The 19663-nt window shown below is 34.3% G+C and overlaps 1 protein-coding gene across 14 annotated transcripts in view; it reads right to left on the reverse strand.

Moving 5' to 3' along the window:
• Nucleotides 1–19663, reverse strand: part of TCF12 (transcription factor 12) — a 373765-nt gene that overhangs the window by 20485 nt on the left and 333617 nt on the right. For 7 of the 14 annotated variants that reach the window (XM_036844902.1, XM_036844904.1, XM_036844903.1 and 4 more), the window contains 4 exons: nt 17200–17278; nt 9427–9500; nt 8341–8412; nt 7382–7588 (listed from right to left, as the gene is read on the reverse strand). In XM_036844902.1, the coding sequence (XP_036700797.1) occupies nt 7382–7588; nt 8341–8412; nt 9427–9500; nt 17200–17278 (432 nt within the window). The remainder of the gene's footprint in view (nt 1–7381; nt 7589–8340; nt 8413–9426; nt 9501–17199; nt 17279–19663) is intronic. The other 7 variants (XM_036844906.1, XM_036844908.1, XM_036844905.1 and 4 more) reach the window with 1 other exon arrangement.

Here is a 19663-nt window from a genome sequence, read left to right on the forward strand (position 1 = left end):
TAAATACCCCTATGCAAGTTTATCCTTTGGTTTCCTGTGAGCCAAACAAAAGAAACCAGTTTCAGGCAATGCAGGCTACTGGTAGTGGATCTGATTAGAACATATCAGGTCTTCCACCCAACTTTTTAAGAAATGTCTGTCCTCTACCTTTATTCTTATCTTTAATGTAGTTTTGAAAAACTCATTTAATGTATTCCATAGCTACTTTTTAAATTATTTGAGGATTAGTCATTGCTGAGAATTAGCTGTGTCACTACTCCCTTGGATGATCAAGCCTTGACCATAACCTTTTTCTAAACCACATAATTTCATCATGCATTAGAATCATAAAATCTTAAAGCTGGGAAGGGACCACAGAAATCAAGACAGCTTTCTATTCCGTTACCACTTAGACCCTTAACCTTTACTTCTGCCCTGAACCGCAACCCGCCCCCAGTAAAAAATCTTGAGAAAAATCTGAAGAACCAAATCTAACACCAAGTGAAGAAGTGGACTATGAAAATTACATTTGAGAGAGGAAATTATTTTTAAAATAGTTTATGATATCCTATCTCTAGGGAATCCTGGTCATGTTTATTCATAACACATAGGTTGCTTTCTTGCTAGCTATGAACTACTCAATGACCTAATGATCTGAGAGGAAGGTCAGTTCAAAAATTGCATTTTATAAAAATAGATAGGGTAAAATACAACAAATAGTTACAAATTCTTTGGGACCTTAGGAGTCTAGGCCTATTTTAGAGATAATATATTACTAGAATAATTTTGACTGGCTGAGGAAATCACTGCAGGATAAAGTAAAAGCTAAGATTTTTATGTCTGTGTTTATAATGTGGACTTAAAACTTCCTATGATCTTTGGTAATATATGCCAGTTTTGCTCTTATCTAGTATTTTGAGCTATCACACCAAGTAAGTGAAAAAGAAATAGCCTTTTAAAATTTACGCTTTTAAACATACATTTATTTACTATAATATTGTACCTGTGAAACCCATTTTATAGCTCTGTAAGATAATACCATTGAACAGTAACAAAATGAATTTCACTCATTTGAGTGATAAGTGATAATGCATCTGTGAAATTCTTATTCTTTTATTTCATGAGTATAAATCATTCTTTGATTTTTCTGAATCTCAACTAATAAAAATGTTCTATCACCTCTTTTCTGATGAAAGGCTTGGCAGACAAAGGATCATTATCTAAACAATAGATCTTAAGGAGTTTGCTTTTCCCTGAAGGAAAATCAGAAAGGTTGCTCAATTTGTTTTGGGATATAAAATGTCAGTGAATATCTTTGTCTTTATAGAATACTACAAACCAAGTATTTTCTCACACCAACCTTGAAAAAAATTAAACCTTTTAAAAATGGCATCAGACTAGCAAAAAGTTTTAAGTCTGGAGTTTTTCATGTTAATGAAGTTAGCAGGAACTTTTTCTTTGTAACTTGATTCCCCTTGCAAATGGCCCTCATATATTTTCTGGAGAATTTGATGTTCACAGTTCTTACAGTTTTCTTTAACCCTTGCTCACCCTGGCTCCCATGTCCTTCCTTTAATCTGAAGCTACCCATTCAAATGGCTCTGTCCACACAGGGAACAGGTGTATAAACAGTTCTTTGTCTGAGCTCAGAGACTGTGAGGCCAGCCAGATAGGACCTTGTTTAATTGTTCATCTCGTTAGCATACAGCTGACAGAGTGCTTCTACTGGGGGACTAGCAGGGGAAGGAAAACCCCTAGGCCTGCTATGCTCTAAATTTCAATTATTATGAAGAGCTCCGTTTCAGAATAAAAGGCCCATTCCATTAAATGACATCATCTTGCATTCTGAATCTTTACAATCTACCTATGGCCTTATTTTTGTGGGAGCATCTGACAAGGGACTTGTTTTCATTTAATTTGGCCAATGGCTTCAACACCCACAATGGAAAAATGTTAAATCTAATTAGTTGATGAATAAGAGGTCTTGTGAATTAAGGGACAGAGTGAAAACTACTCAGTAAGAACTCCTCTCTGATTTTGAATTCTAATAATTTGTTCAATTTGTACTATTCACTGAGTACTAATGATTTAAATTAATCACTATTAATCTACAGACTGAATAAAGGCTCTTTATGTACTGTAAGTATTTTGTTTTACCCAGAGGGTTTTATGCTAAAACTTGGAAGAATTCCAGTTGTTATGATTCCTTTTGAATAATATTTCCATAAATATATAATCTGTATGGATTTCAGGCTTAAAAAACTTGACATTTAAACAATTTTGAGTTTAAAAAATCATATCAAAACCCTTTAAAAGCACTATAATGTGGTCTTAACGAAATTTTAAAAAATTTAAGTTGCCCATTTGGGAAAAAAATCGGTTAGAAAAAGTAAAATACAGTTAAAAAATAAACTCCTTCAGTTTAGCTGAAACCTACACATACCATTTCTACTGTATACAAACCTATACTAATAAAGTTAAATACTGTCTAAATATAAGGTTAAAATGATTCCAAATTTACTCTGATAAAGTGACAAAAAGTGCTAAAATGTTGAATAAAATATTACTCTATTTGCCTGTTAGTCTTTAATAACTGAATCTTAAATCTTTTAGAACTAGGAAAAATATAGTTTCTCTAACTGCTTTAGGATTTAGAAAACAGACATGATTTATATTTTAAATCCTTATATAAGGTAGCTTTAAGTTCTACAATTGAACATTATTTGCTCTCATATAAGACACACATCTCCAACCATAGCTTAAACAACAAAAAACCCAAGCAATGCCCGCCCAACCCCCCCCCCCCCCCACAAAAAAGACATGCCTGAGTTAAATTTCCTCAGGACTTGTAACAAAGAAATCAAAAGACCTCCTGGATGTAATTTTATCCTGTATCATAAATGAGGAACTTTTTAAGATTTGCATCAGCCTTCCATTAACACAAAAGCTTCTAATCTAACTTAGTTTGAAGTTGAAATCACTGTCTGAACAATAACTGAGCACTTTGTGTTAAAGATAAAAGTGCTATTACAGAGCTATCTCATCAGGCCTCGGTATTTTAGATATTACAGCCATAAACTGATGTGATGTACAATAACTTTATATTGCTGAGACCTCTTTGTAATGCCTAAATGAAATTAATGAGTCTCATTCCTTTTCAGTTTTCCACTTAATAACATTATTTTTTTGCTGTCAGCAGTTTATTTCGAGTTTATTCTTACATTAAATAAATGGGAGCAAAACTATAGTCCATCCAACGCTGACATTTCAATAGTTCTAAAAATCCTGATTTTGTGTTTTAAAATTTAAATTATACATCAATCACATCCTAATAATAGTGTCTGATAAAGCCTTAAGTTTTAAATTGCATTAAGAAAATATGGAGAAACTATCCAAAATATTGAAAGGGAGTAGGAAATTAAGTAAATGAAAATGTTAACCCTATTCAAAAGTAAGATCAAATGTTAAAACTAGGGCAGGCTGGCTACACTAATTATATGAGAAGGAGTAGTAATTACCCACTTCCTAGTCTCTTTTTCTGATATAATAATCTTCAGGAAATTTAATTTTTGTGTATATTAGATAGCTAAAATATGTTAAAAGCTTTCTGTGGTTGAAACCTCATTTAATCCTAACCTTTGATGCTAGTCAAGTTTGTTCAGTTAAAAGAAACAATAGTCAAAGTTAAGTCTTTTGATATTGACTCCTATTAATATTTTTGGCAGGTGGTAGTCTTATTACCTTTGTGTGAAATATAAAAATTGTTTTCTGGAATAATGAAAAAATAGTAATTATTTCATCTATAAGACAAGAAGATGGATCTACAAATCAGTAGATCAGCTGTAGATGATCTTACTGGCATAATCTTGTTATAACCGAAAATAATGTAAAGAAACGTTCTCAGCAACAAAGCTATTTCCCTGATCAAGGAGACTATTTTGGTTAACCTGCCCAGGTAGACTTCACACCACAAGTTATCTTGATAGCACTGAAGGCTGAGAGCAGAGCTCTCTGTATTACTTTTATCCTGCCATCAACTCTTACTCTTCTACTCCCAGTGCATTCTGGCTCGCCTCAAATATTCCAACTACTTCAACAGAACTCCCAAACTACTCATTAAAACAAAATAAGAAAAAAGTTATAGGCTCCAAGAAAAAGAAAACAAAAAAACCCCCAAAAAACAAAAAAAAACCCAAAACACAAAACTTGCTAACTCTCATTTCCTGCCCTGGGAAGCTAATTTATGTTCTAAATCAGGGATTGGCAAAGTATGCCTATGGGCCAAATCTGGTCCTGTTTTTTTTTTTTTTAATTTATTTTTTTGTTTTACTACTTTACTACTTTTTTTTTGTTTACTACTTTTGTTTTGTTTTTTGTTTGGCTCTTTTTTATACATAAAGTTTTATTACAACACAGCCACACCGATTTGTTTTCATAACAGCTATGGCTGCTTTCGTGTTACCAAATCAGAGTTAAGTAGTTGTGCCAGAGACCATATAGCCTGCAAAGCTGAAAATATTTACTATCTGGCCTTTTACAAAAAAAGTATGCTGACTCTTCTCCTTTAAATGCTAGGAGAGAAAGTAACATCATATTTAAAACTTGGAATTAGGATGGTGACCTCTAGTAAATGCCCACAAAAATCCATTACATCAAAAATTTTATTTGAGTGTTCTGTGGAGTTCCTGGAATGGTATTTATGTTTAGTAGACCAGTTCTACTCTCTGCAGAAAAATAAATGAAGTGATGAAAATTAAATATTTTTGAGAGGAAACTGACCTTACAAATTCTAAATGGTGATATAGAATTGCTGATAAACTGATATTTCTGTGGTTACTTTGTAATAATGGCCATGTAACCTCCATTTTTAGGGGCCTAAAAAATACTAATTTATGTTAATGCAGAGGAAAAGTATATAAAGTACCAGAAAGTTAAACAAGACAAAAAAAGAAAAGTGATTCCAGAATGTAAAACTGTGTTATTTCTTAGTCATGATCAGTTAGAAAACATGGGGGTGAGATAATAAAAGCAGACTAACTCTTAAAGATGGCTGGCAACAGTTACAAGATGTCCCCCAAATCACACACCCTCCCAGAATATGAAAAGAGTTGGTTCCACATAAGTAGGTACAAAGCATGTAAGCAAGGCTCCTGGCAGTACTGATGCAAGCCCTCAGACATGAATAACAGCCACCAGGATAAGAGTTTTCCTCAACAATATGCCTAAGACTTAGCTGGGACAGTCACTGGCTGACTGTGATCTTCATTTCATTCCATTCTTTGGTCTTTCTGCTGAAACTGAGAACTGAGTACTCACAGCTAAGAAGTTCATTTCAGAAGGATGGGAGCTGAATACTAACTCACGGGACATTGTCAGATTTTGTCAGTTAATAACTTTTGAGGGTAAGCCTGGCAGAAACATCTGCATCTCCACCTCCATTAGTGACTGGAGAGGGGGTGGATATAGTAGATGACGTCTGGCAGACTTTTCTCAGCTCTGTGTCCTCTAAGAAGGTTATAAAAACTGAAGGAAGACCTTGATAGACAAACTCAGCAATAGCTTGGGCTTAGTTGCTGCAGCACTGATGCTGCTTCTCAGACTAAGCCAGACTCACCTCATGTTTCAGGAACTCTCTTTTTCTAGATTACCTTGAATTTTTTTCCTTTTTAAAGAATATCTCTGGCAGCTCTGAAGTAGGGAGCATATTCCTAGTGAATATAATGGAAGCTACTTTCTTAATTAAAAGCTTCAGGGCAGTATCTAATATTAGAAACAATTTTTCCCTTAACAAGTTCTTTTAAAATGCACTAGGTTTTTACATGGTTTGGAGGACTGGATTTTGAAAAATCTCTTTTCCAACTTATATCCAAAGTTGGTAAAAACAACCTCCCAAAGATAGAAGTTCCATTTCATATAAATTCTATATTTATGTGGGAGGAGCCAGAGATATATCATATACTGTAGCAGATAAACTGGAGAAAGGAGCAGTGGGCTATTAACAATGAAGAATTAAAAAAACGATTAAGAGGTGAGGACTAAGAATTGCAAAATACTTCAGCTGAGACAAGCTTAGGATTCAAACATACTGATTTTCAAGTCATTCTTCTAAATAAGGATAAACAGTATTTCAGCAAAGTAATAATTTATACTTGCAACAAATGCTATCTTATTATACTGTTAAAATTATTTTATTACTACCACTAATAGTGATTACAATATTCCCTTATATTTCTAGGAATTCAGTAATTTAAAAATGTTTTCACATTTATAAGTTTATCAATAGCAACGAAAGCTAATTTAAAAGGAGTCTTAATTTCAAGATATTCTGATATTAAAAAACAAAAACAAAAAACTGGTTGTTAAGATATGTGGGCATCTAACGTCACCTATGTTGCTGAAAACACTGTTCTTAGGAAACCAGGCAGCCTTGTTTGATGTTTACTTCAGCAACTCCAGAATGAATATAAATGGCTGTCTGATATATGAATGTGAATGTGAAAATCTGGAACCAATCCTATTTTACAGAACACAAGCCTTCAGCATTTGGGGCACCTAATTATTGCGATGATAGGTGAATTTTAGCCTTGATCACACGGCTTACAGCTAGAAATCTGTTTCATAGGAGAATATTTCATGGCATGCAATGAATCTTAAAAACCATGCCATAAACATGCAAACACATGGTTTCAGTTAAATAGCAGATTCAAAAAGAGCTTCATTCCTTTAAAACATAATTTGTATAAAAAACAATGTAAGACATTCGACACAGAATTTTTGATGTGCATGGCTGCAGAATTTTACTTTTTTCCTCCTTTAAAGAGCTACCACGTTAAAAAAAAAAAAAAGGGATTGAACGATTTTACTCTCTTCAGGGATTAATCTAAAATTGTTTCCTTTCATTGTCACTTAAATTACAGTCATTCTTAAAACTACCCCACATTTTTCCTTCATTTGGGAATAAAGCTTAAATTTGGACCTGTACAAATAATATTACATTCGTTCTACTATTGAAGGCTGGTTCCAAATTATAATAAACAGCTTTTCTAGACCAGAACCCTTGAAATTCAGTCTTGCTTTATTGATTTTGATATTAAGACTTTCTACAACTGTTTCAAGGCAAAAACTGTTCTGCCAATTATTACATATCTGGAAAAAAAATCCAAGTTTAAGCTAAAATGATCTCTGTAGAAAGTTTCTGCTTTTTGCACATGGTCATAGTAGGATTTTAAGGGCCAATGCTCAGCCAATGACCCTGCCCAAGACAGTAAAAGAAATTCTTAAAAGCCCCTCTACCTTCCTTCCTTACAGAAAGAAGGAACCTCTCTCCCTGAAAGATTTCATGAAAAACATGTAGGACAATACGCTTCAGAAGTTATTTCAAAAAGGATGAGCACTATTTTACCATTGAAGCAGGTCGACTGCTTGTAACAAGGCTTGATCCACCATAGTTTGAATTGAGGCTTCCAATTGGTGCATTATGGGATGGTCCCAATAAACTGTGTATATCACTGTGACCAGCAGGCAAACTGGTGGAAGGTCCCACGGCATGGTTCCGCAGCACATGGATAGCATCATCCAGTCTGTCCAAACGATCCTCCATTCGAGATTGCTGTAGGGATTGAAAAAAGACATGGAGGTTACTGATGTTATCTATTAAACTCATTAAACTGCTATGTTTCCTACTTTGGGATATAGGGAAGACAGCAAGTGAATATGCAATATCAAGTAGCTTCAAAAGAAGCTATCTGTACTACGAATCAACAATTAAAGAAAGGATATTTGTAGACTATGCTAAATTAACAAAGCTTCAGAAGCAAATCACTGCTTCATAAAATCTATTTACCAATATAGCATGAGGTTATTTCTTTTAGCTTCTACAAAAGCTGAAGGCTACTCTACTGTGTCTGATACTCAATTATCATTGATAAAAAAGATAACCTGTACTTTAACACTGATCTTTGAAATCAGGGCAATTTGGGGGAGGGTCTTCAAATCCATCAAATTTAAGTTGTAATTTTGTTTTAAGTGAATATTTTTAATACCTATCTGAAATGGTGACCACATCCAAATGTGCTCTTTCAAAAAACTGATGAAATGATATTGTCTGTCTGTGAATATACACATGCCCCATCCACAAACATATTAGAATTTAAGAAAATAAAAGCACATGCCAGTAGAGATCTTTTAAAAAGAATCACACTCAACAGAAGCCTATTCTTACATATTGTTACAAAAACGAAAATAGTCATTGTTTGATTTTAAAAGACTCTGGAGTCTGTACAGGCTTGATGATTTTAAATGGATAATAGGAAGTATAATTAATTGAAACACAAAAAAGGCACCATCTAAAAGAAATAGTACCTCACAGACATCCTTTAAGAAGGACATTGCATCTTGCAAATGCTCGTGAAGTTGCTGCTCAACTCGATTTTTCTGGCAAAGTCAAGACAGAACAGGAGGCAAAGCACAGGTTAAGATTAACTCCAAAAGAGATGAGGAAATAGCTGATGTGCATGTCAGCATAACATGTTAGTAAAGTTAACGCGGAGACCTGCAAGATCTACTTGTATTAAGGTATGAGAAGGCTGGGATTTAACAGCAAAGTTATAAGGTTAGCATCTAAATAGCACACATTGCTTATATTTGCTTATATGTGAGGAGAAAACTTTCCTTTAATTTAAAATGTTCTGTTAGTCACAGAAAAAGAACTTTTCTATTTGCAACCTGGAATTACTGAATGATAGCATGACTTAACATTCCATCAAGTCATCCTTATTTTGTTTTTATAATGCTTCGTAATTCTGTGGTAAGTATAGAAAGGCAACAGTAGTTAACATCCTACCACAAATTCTTCACGCTCAATACCTAGACAGGCTCCTTTATTCTACTGCTTTGTTTGTCAATGGTTTTGCTTGTACAATTTACATAATACATTCTTTTTTAAAAAAGAAAACATGGGAAACAATAATCTTCCTGACAAAAATAACTGAAGTTACATTTAAAAATTTTAACAGAAATGTAATAAACTATACACAGTATCATCATATGAGAAAGAGTAAAATACAACCATTTTGCAGTGCTGGACTAATTTTCTCTTACTTGGTCTGTGTTTTTCTTTTCCTTCTTTAAATTTCCTTTACATGTAAACATAAAATTATAGTAAAATTAAACCCTAGATCTGTCAAAGAAACAAAAATCCCATAACACTATTTTAATACCAGCTGTCCTGAGACCAGAAGCCTGATGTCCCAAAGAACAGATGGTAAAAGGCACACCCAATGTGTCTTATATAGTTCAACTAAATCAGGCCATTTGTTAGCAAAGAATTCGTGTGTAATGCTATCCTACTGTTTTTTCATTGTTACTCAAGATTTTCTGGAAAAAAAAAAAAAAGAACTCCACACTATTAGATAAAAGAGACCTTGTATGTTTCTCAGAGGCTCTTACCAGGGAGTGGAGTGAGTTTTCATAGCTTGGGGATGAAGGAGCTTGCCCTCCAGGTCTGGGCCACTGACTGGTACCTGTTAAAACAAAACCCAAAAGCACCCACACACCTTGGTTAACTCAGTGATCTTGATAATGTTCTGAAGGAAAGAGTAAAGATATATTGTAAGTATGCATAAATTTATGTGAAAATTTTTGTTCAGTCTTCAGCATGTTACTGGCTACTGATAAACCCAACACATTAAAAAGTTTTTTTCATTATTAATATAACTGTGTAGGGAGTTGAGAAAAAAAACTATACTTTAAAACATAACTACATTTATGTTTTCATGTTCTTCACACTCTGTCCACATGCACACATATCTTGAGAAAATGTACTTAAAATATGCATAATTTAAAATTCTGTCCCTCCCCCCATATTTTTAATCTTTATGATCATGCTATTAATGACTTACATTAATATTCACCTGATTCTCTACATCATAATTTGCTTAACCACCGTTACCTCACTGCTAGACATTTTGTTTGCTTTCATTTGGCTATTATGAATAGTTATTGAATATCACTATATTATGAACGGTAATACTGTGTTTTTTCTTTTGGGGAATATGTCTAAGGATAAATAGCATTTCTAAGTTAAAAGGTATGAACATATTTATGATCCTTAATTCATAAGGCCAAAACTGCTTTCTAAAGGGTCATGTTAACTTGTGCCTCCAGTAATGCACAAATGCACCAATTTCAAATGATTGCAAATACATTTAGGATTATCTGCTAAAAATTTTCCCAACATAATTTACACCAAAACATATTATTTAATTTGGAAAATATCATCATGAAAATTTTTCTTTTTTAAATTTACTTATTTATTTTCTTTTTTTGGCTGTGTTGGGTCTTCATTGCTGCACGCGGGCTCTAGAGTACAGGCTCAGTAGTTGTGGCGCACGGGCTTAGTTGCTCCGTGGCATGTGGGATCTTCCCGGACCAGGGCTTGAACGCGTGTCCCCTGCGTTGGCAGGTGGATTCTTAACGACTGAGCCACCAGGGAAGCCCCATCACGAAAATTTTGTTAAATGTCGTTTACTCTTCAACTTTAGAAAAGTGGCAATGTAATAAAAAAAAGAAGACAGAAAAAGCAAGGATACAAGTTCAGAACAGAAAGAATAAAAAGGAAAAAAAAAACAGAAGAAAAAAATAAAAGGATTAATTCATTCATGTATTGGGGAGAATGCAGTGTTTTAAAATAGCTTTAGGGACCTCCCTAGTGGTCCAGTGGGTAAGACTCCACGCTCCCAATGCAGGGGGCCCAGGTTCAACTGGTCGGGGAACTAGATCCCACATACATGCTGCAACTAAGAGTTCACATGCCACAACTAAAGATCCCACGTGCCACAACTAAGACCTGGCACAGCCAAAATAAATAAATAAAATAAATAATAAATAAATATTAAAAAAAATAAAATAGCTTTAAATAGCTTTAAAATAACCAAAATAGCTTTAAAAAGAAAAAGACAAAACAAATGATTGAAAATCTTTACTATTTCATGACTGTGCATTTGAAAGTAAGTTATGTATAGAAAATAATGAAGACCGTTCAATTAAATATATGGTTTTGTTCTTAACAAATCTTCAGTGACAAACTGAATTATCAATATATTAGAAATCTGAAGTTGGAGAAGGTTTACTTAATTTGTCTTGTTTATTGCTAAATGAAATTTTAAACTATGTTCCACCAGAGCTTGTTGTTGCAGGTTAATCTGCCATATTTAGGAAACTAAAAACTTATGGGTAAATTGGAACTATTATAGTTCACTTTAGCTGAGTAACTTAGTAATTGTATTCCTATTAGTCATTTACATTTTGTTAAGTTGGATACATAGATTCTTAATAACCTGATTATATTTCACAGTTACATGAATACTGTTCTGATTATACAAAACAATTTTAAATACTAAAATTGTAAGAAAAATATGTTGTATACTTCATCAGCTAACAATTTTTTTTTAACTTGTAAGCAAACTACAAATTATTCTGAGTACCATTAAAGGCTTCCTGCTAGACATACAAATGTAATCATAACTACATAAATTATGGACAATCTAAAACTGCCCACTGAAACAGAAGCCTTGTGGGCTAATTTTATAATTAGCAAGTAGAATTTAGCAACCAGAAAAATCCATTAACTGACTACATGAAGAATTCGTATAAAAACAACCAGCTAACACTTTACCATTGATTTCAGTGCATCAGTGCTTTCCAAAACTGATGTAGAATTGTGAATTTTTATGTGGATAAGAGGTTAATCATGATCTATTTTGAAAAAGACCCGAAATTATTTTTAAAAGTTTCCCTTAATGTTTACAATATTTTATTTTCAATCATTTCCCCCAACATCCTTGGGTGATCAGCCTGTGACAGAGCCTGATTATTACATTACTTAATCTGTGTGGATTATTAATACAAGTTTATATTTAAACACCTCAGAACTGTTAGCACACATCTGCTTTGCAAAACAGGCAATTTTTGTGGTTCTTCACTAGCTTAGTGTTGAGGAATGAGATGTGTGCACAGAGTTACTCAGGCAAGAAATCACCTATATTCATTATTTTTTTGATAGTGACATGAAGTAACTATGCTAAGGTCTATCTTCAAAATATACTTTATTAAACTGGAAAAATATACATATACTCAAACCTATTTTGTTTTTATTATAGATTGGGCTGCCCCACTGTGACGTACTTGATTAAAATAGAATACTGACATGGTTAAGTCACTGTTATCTGTTTGAACTTCATACTAATGCCAAGTTGTATTTCATGGACTGAGCACTTTAAACCCCACTTAGTCATTTCAAAAATTCATGCTATTGGTCACAAAGGGGATGGCTGGATAGTTAGACAGACTGAGTTAGCTCAACAGAAGTCAATCCTATGGCTGGTAAAGCTCAAAAAAGGGCATGGAAGTTTAGTGGATACTGGGAATCAGCAGACCTGCATTCTGGTTGATCTGTACTATCAATTAATCTTGAGTCCTGACTATAAAATAGGCACTCACAGTTTCTTGTTTTTGTTTTTAATCTGCCTTTATGAAGCTCACTCTGTGAGCCTAAAGGTCTTTTTGACCATGAGACATTATTATTATTTCTTCCTAATGATAGATCTATCATGTAATCAATGAAGAAAAAAGATACATAGATTTTTGTAATTCTGGCCCACTGACGGCTTATTAGCTATGGATGAGAACTTTGGGGTTGTGAATGGAATTCAAATTCTAGACAGAGACCATAATGCTATAGAATACCTCTGACACTAGACAGATCTGCATCTTTGTCTTTTTATAAAACTAGTGCATGAATAAAATATACAAATTTATTTAGAATCATACTGGTATCTTTATCTCTAGCTTGTAATCACCAACTGTAGCATTATTACACAAATATGGAAAAACAAAAGTACAAAGGCTAAAAACCTAAGGGGCTTCCCAGAGAAGAGGTTATTTCCCCCTTTCCTTCCCTGTCACCTGCTATCTGGTGGTAGACATGCACAGAGGTTTTGGGCTTATACTACTTCCTTCCGTTAGATAAGGGCAAGCTTTCAACTATTTATATAGTTAACAATTTTTGTAATTGCCCTGAGCTTTTTAGTGACCACCCCCAAAAGCTAGCTGTTATTCAAGGATTATAATAAATGTACTTATATCAAAATTTATTGACTATTTCCAGAGAACAAGTTAGCTGACAAGGATAAGAGAATCGAATTATTTGGCTAGAAAATCTGGAAAGGATTTCTTTGATCACTAAATCTAAAATTCACCCAGTGTTTCTGATCTGTTCTCACTCTGAGTGGGATTCAGTAATATGCCACCTAATAAAACTGGTTAGTAAATTTAGAGAATAGATAACATCATTTTGCATGGCTGAGAGAAATTCTTAGGACTATTTACCATGCATTTTCTTATTTTGTTAGTTGTTTCCGTTTGTAATCTCACCCTAAACTCAAACTTTCATGAGATACTCCACACTTGGAAAAGGTTGAACAATCCTAAATGTAGCACTGAATGCTTTGCTTTCCACAATCTGGCCCCAGCCAACCTTTCCACTTCCAATATGGGAAGAGTTCATAATCAGTCATCTCAATGACTCTGGATGAACAGGTGATGCACTTTCTTACATCTTGATCTTTGTCATGCTCTCTTCTTTTATACTCAAAGTTCTTTCTCCTTTATACTCTCTTCATGAAGTACATCCGGAGAGCTGTAGTTTAGAGTAAATTCTGACGGTTCTATTTTCATGTGTTTATCTCTATTTTCTCAACTAAACTGAAAACTTGCTGAAGTCAGGTAACTGCTTTAACACCAGGCATACTGACAGATGATAAAAATAAATATCTCATTGATGAAATGAGCCTAAACTGAGGAATCCTTTCTCCCCTATCTCCTCCCACTCCCTCTTTATTTTTATTGTGGATGTTCTGAAGATTGTTATTGAGTACTGCAATTATTAAACTTTTATTCATTGATATTCTAGAAGGAGGTAAAGAAAGGCGAAGAGTGGTTTTGTTTGTCTGCTTTCCAAGTTCCCTTAGTAAACACATTCTCTTTTTTTTTTCTTTTTCACATCTTTATTGGAGTATAAATGCTTTACAATGTTGTGAGTAAACACATTCTCTTAACTCAAATACTCATGTCTTTTCTCAAAGGACAACTGTATTAGACACAGCCATACTTCTACCTTGCTGCCAGAGCCCAGATTTTGCTCAGAAGGTGGGGGAGGGTGTCCATCCTTTCCTACTGTGAACAAAGAAAGAGTAATTCTATTCTTAGCTCTTGGGAGAAATCCTAATGACTAAGACAAACATGGTGGTCCCATTTCTGTTGAGTAACTCTGTTAAGCCCAGTGCTGGTCAATGAATCATGAGGGAAAATCTGTTGAAGAGGCTTCTGGAAAAAGATTCTTAAAAGGCATATAATAGATGATCCTTTTTCTTACATGAGACATGGTTATGTCCATATGTGGTACCTTCAACTGCTGTCTTGCCACCAGCCTAAGAAAGAATTGCAAAGAAATAGAGCAGGAGCCCTGACTGGTCCAGGAACTTGCCCTGCTATGGGCTTTATACAAGATATCCAAAATCCCCTTATTATTTAATCCAGTCCAGACAAGAGTTTCTCTTCCCTTCAGCCTAAAGTATCATAACTAAAACAATATCATCATCTCAGAAGCTTCTTTCTCGTAAGCATTTTCTATGCAGGAATGTTATGTTCTTAGTCTGAAAAGTTCCCAAGGAAAATGTGCAGGATTTAAACAAGAATGATGAATGCCTTAGAAACTGCCTATGTTGCTTTGCACCTGTGCAACTATTCTTACAAGGTCTGTCCTGAGTCTGACTGATGCTCAGGCATAAGGAAGAGGGCAAGTGTAGAGCGCACATAGCGGGGAGGAGTTTTTACTCTAGATGATAGGCTCCTGCCACACAAGGTACAAAATAATTTGTACATATTATATAGGAGCTCTGGTTTGCTCTATCTTTTTCATTTTTCCTTCAACTGTGAATACTTCATCAACCATTGCTTTCCTTTTTTCCTTCCTCCCTTTCCATGTCTGCTCTGCCAGTCTGGGATGTGTGTGTGTGTGTGCAGGGTGTGGTTATAAGAAGAAAACACTAGATACAGGAGATGAGAGACAGAGATGCACCTGTATAAAATCAGTCTTTGATGCCATTTCAACAGGAGTATATGAAAATATTTTTCCTTTGAGTATGACTGCTGAATTGAAAAAAGAAGCCTATTAATACCTTCATTACACAATTTAACATTTCACAGATTTTCATCAATCAGCTGAATTAAAGGTGGAAAGAGGATATCATCCATTAAATATCAAATAAAAATGGAGGAGAAGGGAAGGGTAAGCTGGGACAAAGTGAGAGAGTGGCATTGACATATATACACTACCAAATGTAAAACCGATAGCTAGTGGGAAGCAGCCGCATAGCATAGGGAGATCAGCTCGGTGCTTTGTGACCACCTAGAGGGGTGGGATAGGGAGGGTGGGAGGGAGACACAAGAGGGAGGGGATATGGGGATATATGTATACGTATAGCTGATTCACTTCGTTATAAAGCAGAAACTATCACACCATTGTAAAGCAACTATACTCCAATAAAGATGTTAAAAAAAAAAATAAACAAAATAAAAAAATAAATTCAAAAAAAAAATGGAGGAGGAAATGTGAGATTTTACTTTGGACCATTATTTTTTGGAAAACGTCTAAGTTTCTGATTCTTCATTTTACTGATGTCCCTGCATAGATGCTGAGCTCCTCTGCTGCCTGCCTTCCCAACCAGTGTTAATGGAAACCAAAGGACACTTTTATCTTACTGGGCTGGGTAGAGGAGAAGAGCCAGTGGGAACACACAGTAAGGGCCAATATAACTACCTGAGATGAGAAAGTGAAGCAGGCTGTGGCAAAAATGACACTGATAATTTTAGTAAAACTCTGCCAAGAGGGTGAGTATGGTTAAAGTTACATCATTCTTCCTGTAATTTCATCCCTCTGTTAAACAACAACTTTAAGTCAATGGGTCTTTCATAGCCCTGTCTATGTGGGGAACAGCTGTTCAACTTTTACTAGACAGCTGAAGCCATGGTGTCTGAGAAAGTGGCAGAACCCACTAATAGCTGAAAGCAGCTGCCAGCAGTTCATCATTTCCACACTGGAATGCTTCTTAGCAGAGTCACAGGCTAAATCACAGAGCACAGGTGATAGCCAGGGCCCTGATACACCAGAGCCTTGATTTTCAGAAACCCTGAACAATGCAAAAAGGCTTCACAGCAACAACAACGCCACATGGACTGAACTAGTGACTTTGATCAGGAATAGAGAATCATTTCTGAGGTCAACTGTTGGAGGAAAATGGCAATTTTTACACAGTTGTCTAATGTCTTTTCCTTAGAACTAATACATTTCTTCTTTAGCATGGTTTTTCTCCAAACACTGCTCAGGAAACACATTCCAGGTTTTATAGCTTAACAGATCAGATCCAAGCATCTTCCTGTAATTTGATTTATTCCTAATAAATCAAAAAATTCCTATTTACAATAATAACAGTTGTATCTCAACAAATTTATACTGTAGGATAGTATCTGGAACTTGTTAAAGCTACTGTAAAAAAAACGGAAAAAAGCAATGCAAATCTGAACACTTATTTAACTCCACTAACAATATTCATACACATTCACAAACAGTTTTCTTTAGCAAAAAAAACTACATTATCCCCAAGAATTTATATATATATATGAAATAATAACTCAGTGGACTTAAAAATAAAGACAAACTAGTGCAGAGTTTTTCATTTGAGTCTTATACATGGTATGTGGAAAATGCAGAGGATAAGGAAGAAAGAAGTTATATGTACTTCTAAATAGGTTATTTTATTTTCTATGTTAGCTTATCAAAATTTCTGATTCATCTCCTTCTCTATATTTTACCTTCATCCCAATTGCTTAGCCTTATTTTTTATCCTGTTATAATAATTGTTCTTAGAAATTATCACAAATTATTTTAAGAATCAGAGAAGATATGAACAAATAATTCAAACAGCAAACACTTCAATATTCTCCAAAATGAACTCAGGAGAAGGCTCTGTTTACATGTTTTCTCAGGATAGAAATGATTTTTTTGGTATGAGTTTTTACTATATTTTATTGAAAAATAAACTTCAAATATTTCCAAGTAGCCCCATGCATGTTATCAAGTAGTTAGATAAAACAAAAGCCTACCTGTGAGAGGTGAGGGTGATCCAACTGGTGTTGACGGATTTGATGGAAAACTACTGCTGGTATGGTCAGGAGAATAAATCTAACCAGAAAACAAAAGATATACACATATCAATGTGACAAAAGCAAAAATGTAAATCCATTTGCATGGAGTTATTTTTATAATCTAAGCTGCCACCCTTAAGGCTCAGAGTCAAAAACTGTTTAATCAATTTTAGAACTATTCTATTACATAAAGGCTATAGAAGCCCCAGTTTTAAAACTCGGATTAAAGAATATCATATATATTCTAATATGAGAGGAGTAAATAGATCATACCTATTTCTTTATTATCCTAGTTGAAAGTAATTTAAATTTCTAATTGCTAGAACAAAAAAGAGAAGTGATAAAAAAAAAAAGAGAAGTGACTATAAAGTCAACAAGTCTGATAAACAATCTTTCTAGAATATACCATCTAAATAAATTTTATTCATTAAAAATAATCTTAGGAAACTGTTATCTTTTGAAGAGAACAGTCTTTAAAGATAGTTTTAAAAGTCAAAGAAAGTGATTTTTAAAAATAGTTATCCCTTATTTCTTTTAGAAAGTTGTTTGATTAACTACATTTTTGCCAAATTTAGCTCCTAATGATGTGTGAGTGTTGTAAAAAAATCAAACTTGCTTTCAAAGGATATTTTATCACCCTTGAAGAAAGTGAAAAAACCCTGAAAGTTCTTAAAAAACTGTTCCCAAAATAATCTGTGGACTTTACCTCCTAAGAGGATAACATATCTGGATGCATAAATTTTGGTATTTTGGCTAAAGGTTTTGTTGCAACATTTTATATTTACTTTATATTGCTAAAAAAAATAGTGACAGAAATTCATTCAAGTTTATATAATTAACCATTAAACACTTGAAAAGTCTCCTTAATCCACGCACCAACGGATCCTAGGAACTCCTCTCTAGGACAATCCCATTCCTATAACAGGCATCATAAGTCATCTTCACATCTCAGCACTTAGGGCAGACAAATCAACTTATTTGGAGAAACTGTGGTCAAATACTTTAAATAGGAAAACTACTTGTGGGTGCAAAGTGTCATCCAATAGAAATAATCCTGCTCTGAGTAAGTTTAGAGCTCTAATAAATTTAAAGAGGCCCAAATTATGGCATATATGGGGTCTCAGCACTGGTTTTAAAGACAGTATAATACGTTGAAAAAGTCAGATACTGGGACAGGCTCACGTAAAACAAAATTCCACAGGTCACAATCATCAAACATTAACAGCTTTCATTTTTTTTAAAAAAAGAAGATAGCACCAATTAAATTGTAAGCATTGACTACAAATGAGTATATCTATACCAATTTGTATGATGTTACTAAATTGTAACTGGAAATCCCTTTACACACCAACTCTTTCCAAAGAGCCAGATCTAAAAGTTGTATATTCAGGTTGGAAAGTCATTTCATTTTATTAAAAAAGTTTTTTTTTGCCACGCCAGGCAGCTTGCGGGATCTTAGTTCCCCGACCAGGGACTGAACCCGGGCTCCCAGCAGTGGAAGTGCTGAGTCCCAACCACTGGACCGCCAGGGAACTCCCAGGTTGGAAAGTCATTTTAGAAAAGCACAGTTATCAAGAAGACTTCAAAAAACTTTATGGGAAGACTTAGTAATAGGGAAGTAGTACGCTATAAGATCAATGTTGTTTGTCTTAAAGTTGTCAGAGTTGTTACCTTTTAAAAGTTACTTTTCACACCTGTGAAAATTAGCTAAAGGTCACATTTTGGTTCCTAATGGCTTGCATACATACAGTGATTTATTTCAACCATAAGTAAATTAGGTAACGTCACCGAACTTCAGCAAAAACATATCTCAACATACCCTTTTATTTTTGTAAATCACTATTTCTCATGTTTACGATTCAAATAATTATAACTTTTATTAACAACTGATGTTAACATATGAAATATGTCTTTACTATAATACTGGTAAGGGAGGGAAGGGTTGATAACACTGATGGTGGGTGGCTGAGGAGTGAAAGAAGTTCCATTTCCATGCAAAACTTTGATTATCATAAACTAGACTAACTTGCTGACTTTGTTTCCTTGACCGTATGAATTAATCGCATGAAAGCACTGGAGAAACAGCGTTCCCTGTGTATCATACCTCCCGCTTTGTTTTCTTCATACTGCTTCCATTAATCCCTAATTGTCTAAATTTGTTTACTTGTTTATCATATGTCTCTTTCACCCTTTTCCCTAATGAAATGTATGTTCCAGAAGAGCAAGGACTTTGTCTTATTCAGATCAATGTGAATTACACAGCATCTGCAGTAGCTTCCGATTCTACAACAGTGCTGGTAAATAAAGAAAGAAGTTAGCATTTGAGCATCCCTTTTAAATCCTTGGATGTACAATTTTTACCCAGGCTCCTTCTCTCTTTTACTCTCTTATACAGTTCACTTAATGTAGGTTTTCCGAGAGC

This window comes from Balaenoptera musculus, chromosome 2, assembly GCF_009873245.2.
Source record: "Balaenoptera musculus isolate JJ_BM4_2016_0621 chromosome 2, mBalMus1.pri.v3, whole genome shotgun sequence".
Classification (NCBI taxonomy): domain Eukaryota; kingdom Metazoa; phylum Chordata; class Mammalia; order Artiodactyla; family Balaenopteridae; genus Balaenoptera; species Balaenoptera musculus.